The sequence below is a fragment of the Lonchura striata genome, chromosome 9 (genome assembly GCF_046129695.1).
Source record: "Lonchura striata isolate bLonStr1 chromosome 9, bLonStr1.mat, whole genome shotgun sequence".
Classification (NCBI taxonomy): domain Eukaryota; kingdom Metazoa; phylum Chordata; class Aves; order Passeriformes; family Estrildidae; genus Lonchura; species Lonchura striata.
In genome coordinates, this window is record NC_134611.1 from 20,190,696 (window position 1) to 20,200,260 (window position 9,565).

Here is a 9,565-nt window from a genome sequence, read left to right on the forward strand (position 1 = left end):
TCTTCACTCCGTCTCAGAATAAAGATGGTCTTTAAAAAAAATGACACAATGACCAAGTTTGAAGTTCCTGCTACAAACAGCTGAGATAAACACTGCAATCTCTACAGTCAGAAATGGTACTGATGTTGGTGACAGGCTGGTTTCATAACCTTCTTGGTTAATTATCACATTTTGCAGGGTTAATTCTCAGTAGAATCAGTGTCCTGATCTGGCTGGCCAGATCAACAAGCATTGCTGTTGGCAACAGAAGGGAAAGGCACAAACAGAAATACACAACTAAATGCAACAAGATAACAACAGCTCTATTTTGATGTCTTAATTTCAGTGTTATCCACCAGAAACTCAAAATTACAATGCCCTGTTTGTGATATAACCCAAACAATTCTAATTCTACAAACATCAAAACCTTATTTGAGTAATAGCTCTTAATGGCATTATTCTTGCATAAAGCAGAAAAAAATCCACCTTCTTTACTATAATTCCTAAATAGATAATATTATAAATCAGCACGACATCTAAGAAATGCACAAATCTAGCTGACAAAGATAAAGCAATGACATTGTTTAAAATACAGTTCATTAAGATAATCCTGAATGTCTAGGAATACGCCACTTAGCAGCAATTAATGACCAAATTCAAATTTGGCCGCCTGAACAATTTGATTAAAGCTCCAAAAGGGGGAAGAAAAAAGTGTGTTTCATATAAACTCTCTGCTCCTTGAGTGGCAGACAGGCCATAAGATCCACATGACAACGTTATGCTCTTACAGCACTTCCCACTGCGTTACAATGCTTCACGAAACAATGTGCAGTAACTGAAATTTTGATTATACTTCTCACCTTGTACATTTCTGCACAGTAAACTTGTGGCATGTATATGCCTAAAGAGGACTGCTATGCTCCTGGCACATCTAACACCATCATTCTCAACTCAAATACATTGTCTCTACTTGCATACCTAGAATATTTCATTTTTCACAGCAAAAGAGGAATGATCTGTCACACTAATTATTTGTTGAGTAATTTAAAATCAATGTCAAGTAACACCTGATATTGCCCAACATTAGTTGAACTTTGCAATGTTAGGTTTAGGAGTGGACTTGATCATTCTAAATGTCTTTTCCAACCGCTGCAATGATTCTGTGATTCTATTCTATGATACTCTACCCATGGGAGTGTTGGCTGAGTTTTTTTCCAGTTCCCTCTGTAATTCCTCTGCAGCTGGAATTTCAGCAATAGCTGGAGCAGGTGCAATAAACCAAGTCTTATGATCTTCATTTTCCAGACACCTATTTTTAACACACAAATGTGAGGTAAAAGCATTTTTAAGCACCCTCCACAATAACTAACTCAAAATCACTAGTCATAAATAACCTATTGTTTCTCTTGCTAAAACATATTCTTGTTCTTCAGTTCATGTGACTTCTAACAACAAAATTACAGAGGCAAAACTTCTGCTACCCCTTATTTCGTATAGACCTAAGATTCATCTGCATCACTGAATGTGCTTGGAGAAACATTTCAAAGTATGGATTATGGAACCAGAAATTTCTAGCCTCAGATTTCCATCAGTGGATGAAACAGTGAATCATAAGAAAAAGTACTGCTGCAAAATTATTCCATTTGGAAAACAGTGATATATACCTAATAATAAAGATTTACCTTTGTCTCATATCTGGTTTTTCATAAAATAAATTATCCAGTGAAAAGACCATGTCTGCAGAGTTGAACATTTTCAGATCAAATGTGAAGTCTCTTAGTCTGCAAAGGGCAGCACAAGAAAATGTAAAACTGAAATTACTAGACTGGAACCTGTCTAAAGCAATACAAAGTTTATTAGTTGTGAGTGCCAATATTTAATTTCTATATTATTTTGTTTTAGAGCTCTTGACTGCATTCTTAATCCATCTTCAAACAGTGAATCTGTCTCCTGATAAAATATGGTTCCTATTGCTTCTGCTAAAAAAGCCCTATAGGACAGCACTTGAAGCAACCTTTACTACCATGACATATCTGGGAAGAAAAAGTGGGTAGGAGTGAAGATCCAGATAAATTTTATGATAAAGCATTTAAATTCTAAGAACAATGCTAAAATTCAGCCTAGTGATGGCTAGAGAAGAGAAGACTGAAGACACACCACATTAATCAACTTCCTCCTGAGGGGAAGAGATGGCCAGGCACTGATGAGGTGACCAGTGACCCAAGAGAGTGGTCTGAAACTGTGTTGGGGTGGTTTAGGATGGACATTAGAAAAGGGTTCTTCCCCCAGAGAGTGGCTGGGCACTAGAACCCCCAGGGCAGAGGTCACAGCCCTAAGTCTGACAGAGGTCAAGAAGCACTTGGACAATGCTCTCAGGCACAGGGTGCGACTCTTGGGGTGTCCTGTGCAGGGCCAGGAGTTGGACTTGATGATCCTTGAGTCCCTTCCAACCCAGCATATTCTGTGATTATTTTACACAACTGCAGCCAATATTTTTTTTTCCAATTGTTTTGTTACTACCACAATCTGTCAAGTTTTTGCAAAACAAAATTATACTGTTATCTAAAAAAATAGAATTATACTGCTAGCCCAACAGTTATTTTAACTTACAAGCAAATTAGACTTTTTTAAACATACATGCAAATTGCTTACCTGGATAATTGGAGTATGGGCCCAACACCTTAAAGATGTTAACAGGTTTGTTCTGAAACATCAGGACCAGAGATTATTTCTAAATTATTTATTGTATACACCAGTATTAAAAATACTCCACCTAATTTCAGTGTTTTTCATTCTGTAGGCATTAGAAATGCTTCTTCACGCCTTTCTGTTGAGAAGTTTTACAGCTCTTAATATTGCTTGAGGACAACTTTAAAAAGCAAAGATCTTACTAAACAAATACCACACAAATTATTTCATGAGTCAAAAATCTGAGACTCACTGAAACAAATGGAAAATTAAGTTTATGGAGTTCAATAAAGGCCAACTCTGGGGGTAAAATAACAAAGCAAAGCTTTCTTCTTTATCTACAGAGACAAAACCAAAGGTGACACTTCTTTTGTACTTCAGCATTTAATTAGTAATATATGAAAAGGATCTTTAAGAGTGCCTTGCAAATAGGCTTTAGGTTTAATTACTGTAGACTGTCAGCTGTGAATCAAAAATTTTAAAAGGACTTTTCTTTCACAGTATCTATAAACCTTCAAATATTCCAGAGAGGTTTCAAATTTAAAAAAGAAAACATTTCACAATACAAGAATATAGAGCATGCAATCAAAAATATCTGGGAACACAATGAAGAACTTCAAACAAGAAATCTGTCAATGTCCCTTTTACACACTGTAAATCTGCAGTACCATTTATGCCAATTTCTGCCATTCCCCCACTGCCAGGTCTTGCCACCTTCCCCTTCACGTTAGTAAATATAGAATTTAGAAATCACACTGATAAATCTAACAAAGGTGTTTAATTTTGCCTCCATGCTTTTAGTGTCAGTAATCTCAAGCAAGAACGCTCAGGCTTGGTATCAGTAGTGGCAGCAGAAAGTATCTGTGAGGACTAATCAAGATGTTATTGAAGTAGTAATAATCTGTGTTAGTGCCTATCCAAGTAAACAACCACCACTCCATCAGCTACAAGGAGCTGCAAATACAAAACACCAGTACGAAATAGTTTTTCCACCTCAGGTAGAGAATCGTCAAATGTGATTATGCTACTTCCATTTACATAGTCTGGATTTACTACTCCCATTATTGAGTAGCCTTTGTTATGCACAGTGTTTGATCTCTCGGGCCCCTGCTCTGCTCTGTATGTGTTATTTTTTCCTTGACCAGCTCTATTAATCCAAATTGCTTGATAATGTAAATAAAAATAACAGGAGGTGTCGTGGTCATTCTACAAGACTGGAAATCTAAAAGAAACACAGTCCTTTATGCAGCTCTGCATTCACCCACCTGCTCCACCTGGGGAACAGGGAAAAGTCTCTCAGACTTTTAATGAAAAAGAACACAAAAAAGGCGGGTGTGGGAGTGGTGGGGAGGAGCCCAAAATGTTTCCAAGATGGCTCGGAAGCAAGGTGTCTTTTCCACACGCTTAGTGCGGTTGGATTCCAAAGAGAAAATGCGTATTCCGGGTGGCAGAATGAGGGAGTAGGTGAGCAGCACAGACCACTGAATCACATTTACTGAGAGGTGCTTGCCAAATCCTGGGGGCAAGGACCTCTCTCATGTATCTGCTTTAACAAACACCTTAGTACGAACACTGCCGACTACGAGGGAATTTGCTCAGTTTTGAAGCCACTTTACTTTTCACCTTCCTCCTAAATCAAATCCTTTCCTCAGTACACGTATTTCATCACAGTGCTCTCTCCAGGGGCCCAAAGTGAAGGCCACAACCTTCAAGGGTGCTGACCCAAACAAACCTCAGCTAAGCACAGCGCGCCCCCGGCTCACTGCGCTGCTCTCCGTGCCCGCGCGGCCCTGGGGCCCCTCACGGCCAGGCTCCGCTCCCTCCACCGAGGAGCGGGAACCCGGCGCCTCCCGCCGCTTACACCGCGCAAAATGGCGCCCGCGGGGGCCGCGCGCTGCAGCCGCCTCAGCGCGGCCGGCGGGAGGCGGCCATGGCGCCCGCGCCCCCCGGCACTGTGCGCGCCCGGCGCTCCCTCAGCGGCTCCCGCGGCCCGCCCCACGGCCGCCGCCGCCCTCTGATGGGCGGCCCGGACCCAGCAGCTGACAAACCCCCTACCCGGAGATCCTCTAATGGGAAAGAACTGGCCTAAATTCCCCATAAAAACTGCCAGAGAGGAATGTGCAGACACTCCACTGCTGCTGGATTTAGAGCTTGCCCAAGCATGGATTTATGGGGAATTAGTCTCTTGAGAAGTCCTTACTCACTTCAACCCTGATGTAAATTAGAAAAGGCAGCTGATTCCTGAGTCAGGAACTCGGTTAAAAAAATTATTCCTGCAGGAAGAAATAAGCAAAAATATTGATCCTTTTAGTGGATTTTTGAAAATAATAAGGTTTTTTTTTCCTTGCTGTTCGAGTGGTGCAACAAAATTCTTCAAATTACATGAATTGAAACAATATGACAAAGTATTTGTACAATGCAGAATGAGGTCTCTTACCCTGCTCCTCCCTGAAATACTGCAACTTAAAATTCTGGACTTGCCATTAGAGCATAGTTTTTGAACTAGCAAAATTTCAATAAATGGCACAACTGTCAAAGTCTAAATTTTAAGCTGGTTCAAAGCTTCATGACAAATACTATAGAGGCAGTTACTGTAAATATGTAATTCCTCATACATAAATAGATGAAAAGGAGAATATTTTCTCAAATATTTATTGATTTTAACATAAATAATTTTTATTTAATCAACTTTTTTTCTTTTTCTTTCTTGAAAATATTAAATTTTAACTTTCAATTTCAAATTCTTAGACTTTGTGTGTATTTACTTAATGTGTGTTCACTCAAGTTGTGCAAGTCCAGGTCGATTGAGACCTAGGTCAATGCAAGAAATATTATGTTTATTTTTACTATCCAGTGTATATTCTTGTCTTTCCCTTATTTATTCTTCCTTTTAAAAGACTTGCATCAGAATTGTGTCATATTACAATATTTCAAGTTTTATATCACACATTTAGATGCTTTAACCCACCTCCCCATCTAATTACCGGGCAGACAGCCAAAGGTGAGAAACACTTCATTCCTACTTCCAATATGACAGCACGGAATAACAAAAGATTTTATAAGGAGCTTAGAATACAATCAGGATTGATAATGAACCCATTGTCTGAAATTAGATTCTGAAACCATCAATCTTATTCAGTAATCTGAATAAAAGTGGGAAAATGTGCATAAGCATGCAGTAAGGATTCATTTTTTTGCTTACAATAAATTCTGAAACCAGAAAGCATTTTTCCTTCTTACTATTAGTGAATGTGTTCTTTGATTCTGGCCTCAGGCAAGTTTCCATCTTAGTTCACAACATCTGCTTTTAGCTGACCAGACTTTAATGTTTAAAGCCATAATACAAACAGTTCATTTTTTAAAGCTATTTTTTTCCTTCGATTCCTTTCCCTAGGTGACATCTCCCTCAACACACACACAAATCACATAAAATATATAGCAAAGCAGTCTCTCAACTGCTCTGAGACAGTTTAATTTTTGATTTTCCCCAAGCCTAACATCTGATCTGCCATATGTTTTGAGTCTTTCCAGCTCATGGACATCATATACTAAGTCATAAACTTGCATGTTGTGGAGCAACACAACTAGAAAATCATGAACACCAGACATTGGTCACTGATCCATATGGTAACAGAATAATTCTCATACTTGCTAAATACAGAGCTGTTAGAACATTCCGTTTTCTCCAGAACTTACAAATCAGTGACAAATTAAGTGTAGAAAAGTAGGAAGATGTAAGTGAGCTCACCATAGGCAGTGACTTCTGTTTCCTTTGTTGAGCTTTATCCACAATTTCAGAGAATGACAAAACCATTGGTCTGTAAAAGCACCCTTCCTCAGGGTAGAAATCACTGGGAAATGTTAGCAGGCATGAAATCACAGGCAACCCCTGAACTTCATGACTTTTATCAGTGCTTAGGTGGTTGCAATCATTAATTTATTAAAGAAATTGTAAAACTCAATAATTAAAAAATATTTGTGCCTTTAACCTTTTCCAGTAAAATAAAATACAAACAAAAACACATCAAAAATGAAGTTACCTAGTTAGGTGAGAAGGGGAGTTCCTTCCATTTTATTATGTTGGCTTTGGTGGATTTACACCAAAATCTTTAAACGCGGGATTTACAATAGTGGCCCGGATGTGTTACCACCCCACAGAAACTGCAAACAGGTGAGTGAGTAGCTCTGCGGCAGCTGAGGCGCCTCCCGTGCAGAAGCGGGGGCAGGCGGGGCCCGGAGCGCCCCGGCGGCTCCCGCGGGGCCGGGCAGCGCCCGCTGCGTGTCCGCCCCGGGGCTGGCCCCGCGCCGCAGCCGCGGTCCCTGGGCACTGCCGCGCCCGGCAGATGCTCGCCGGAACCTTAGCTCCTGAGCTTTGGGTTTTTTCTGGCTAAACCAAAGTATTTTTAGCACTGTTGGGTTTTTTCATGGTGAGGGGGAGAAAGTGTTCTTGTGTGTACCTTTTAACATTTGTTTCCTTTTTCAATTTTTTACCCGTACACGGTTTTTTTTTATTTTTTTAAACACTTTTAAGAGATGACTAACCAAGAACTATTCTCGTTATGTATTGTATTAGGCCCACGCTTCAAATTAACAAAACAAGCACATTCCACATTTACAACCCCACCCTGAACAAATCTTGTCATGTACACATACTTATTTTATGTCCCATACTAATTAGGGACATTATCAATTTTGCACAAAGACAAAGAAGATATCATATTGAGTATAGACTTTATAGTTCACATAGCTGATACTTTACAATTCCTGTATATCTAAATCAAATGCTGAGCTGATAAAATAAGACATACACAGAAGGAAAGGAAATGAGATGAATGCTGTAGTGATATTTGCTGTTTTGCAATGCACCTCCTAGGAGCCAAGTCATTGCTCCTTCCCTTAAAAATGAAACAAAAATGTCTCATTGAAAAGTGTCCATGGAGCATGGAGTCTGCTTTTGCACAGATGAGAAACCTGAAAGTTATATCTGCAACCACTATTTTGGAAAATATCTGGCTATTTACATCTTGTCAATTCCAACAATGTACTTTTTTAAAGGTAGGGATGGAATGGATTTTTTTAGAGCTATTTTGTTGAAGCCAATTCTCAACAAAAGTAAAACAAATGATCTTATTTTTTTAAGCTTTTTGTTTTAAATTATTATGAATCAATTCTGTTTACAGCTATAGAGCTAACATCTGGATTCCAGATCACCTAATGGTTCATGTCCTTTGAAAATGTTTCTTGTCAGCAAGATTTCTTGCTTTAGATTGGAAATTCAAATTCTATAACTAAAAAATATTTAGAACTCCTGAAAAGTAACACTTTTTTAGAGTTTTTCCTTTAAATAGATAAGTGTACTAGGAAATCTATAGATTATTTTCCTAGAATAATTTTTTCATTTGTAAAAAATAGTTGTCTGTAGTCAAGGAACAGACAAAAATTTGTGAATTTTGAAAATACAGGTCTGGTATATGATGAATTTTTAGAATACATTTTGTTTTACACATAGCATTTTTATTCACCAAGAAAGTTTATATTTTTTCAAATGTGATTTATTATTTTGGCAAACAATGATTTGAGGAAACCATGATATGGATATACTATGGCCACTTACCAACTATGTGTCTGATTCCTCCTCAAAGGAATTTATTTTCTTGGCTTTGCGTCCACTCCATTTCATTTGGAAAAAAAAAAAAAAAGAGAGAAACAAATATTTTAGATACTGTTCTCTTTGAAATGCTCACCTAAACATTTCTAGAAATCTTAATCTTCCCTTTCTGACTTCCCTGGTAACATCCTAATTATTAAATTTATACTGATTAAGGTGGAATAAAACAACTGAACCACAAACAGTGTGTAAAGCAGCAGTGTGATGCATATGCAAAGTGTGGGGGGTCCAGCCAATATGATTAACAGCTTGATGTAGTCAGGGCTAAGACACATATGTATTCCAAAGATAATTCTCTTAATTTGAAACTGTCTTTCTTAGAATGACAGCCTACTTACTCAGTTATTTCTAATAATCTTCCATACTGTAGCTATGCTGTGCATTTTAAGTTAAATAGCAACAATATGCCAATTAAATTTCTGCAGACTATATGATCTGAACACCCTACAGATCCTTCACTCTTTCAAAGTAGGTCCGTGTATACAGATTTTGTTTGATCTCTGGTTCATGTCAACCTGGTTTTGAAACATACCATAACTAGAAAATGTTTCTTTATATGTTAGTTATCAGGAATGTGATCTATACTGATAGAGGAGGAAACAAGTTCATGCACTGATCTTTCTTCAAAAATGAAGTTTATTCTCCTTGTATTAAGGTAAAACCACACATTCTTCCAATATTATATTTTCTCCCTGTTTCAACTTTTATGATCATTGCCTTAATGATTTTAAATTTACCAATTCAATGCTTCATAATATATTTACTAATACATCATAAGAAGGTTAAGTGCAAAATTGTGTGTCTTGTACACAGGTAACAAATTGTGGTCTAGTCCTGAGGAGATCATTGGGATATTATTGCAGTGCAAGTAATGCACAACAGAAAGTACAAGCGCAGAAATATTGTGCATCCTTGCAGATGATGGCATGGACACAAGCCAACCCCCCTAACTCATGTCAGATACCAGGAAATTGTGATTTACAGCACTGGAACCAAATTGATATAGGAACTCAACATGAATTGATCTTTGAAACTGTACCCTTGTAGATGCAGCAAGATGCAGCACACAACAATGACACAAGTATCTGATATCAGGATAAGAAGAAATGGCCTCAAGATGCACCAGACAGGATATAAATTGGATATTCTTTATGGGAAGGGTTATCAGGCATTGAAAGAGGCTGCCCAGGGAAGTGGTTTAGTGACCTTCTGTGGGGGGATTTAAAATGT

At 38.2% G+C, this 9,565-nt stretch overlaps 1 protein-coding gene across 1 annotated transcript in view; it reads right to left on the reverse strand.

Moving 5' to 3' along the window:
- Positions 1 to 8,739, reverse strand: part of HFM1 (helicase for meiosis 1) — a 38,854-nt gene extending 30,115 nt beyond the window's left edge. Inside the window, exons 1-4 of the mRNA XM_031505532.2 lie at positions 8,282 to 8,739; positions 2,632 to 2,683; positions 1,662 to 1,760; positions 1,167 to 1,288 (exon numbers count right to left, since the gene is read on the reverse strand). Coding sequence (XP_031361392.2) covers positions 1,167 to 1,288; positions 1,662 to 1,732 — 193 coding nt within the window. The 5' untranslated portion in view covers positions 1,733 to 1,760; positions 2,632 to 2,683; positions 8,282 to 8,739. The remainder of the gene's footprint in view (positions 1 to 1,166; positions 1,289 to 1,661; positions 1,761 to 2,631; positions 2,684 to 8,281) is intronic.
- Between the last annotated feature and the right edge of the window lie 826 nt (positions 8,740 to 9,565).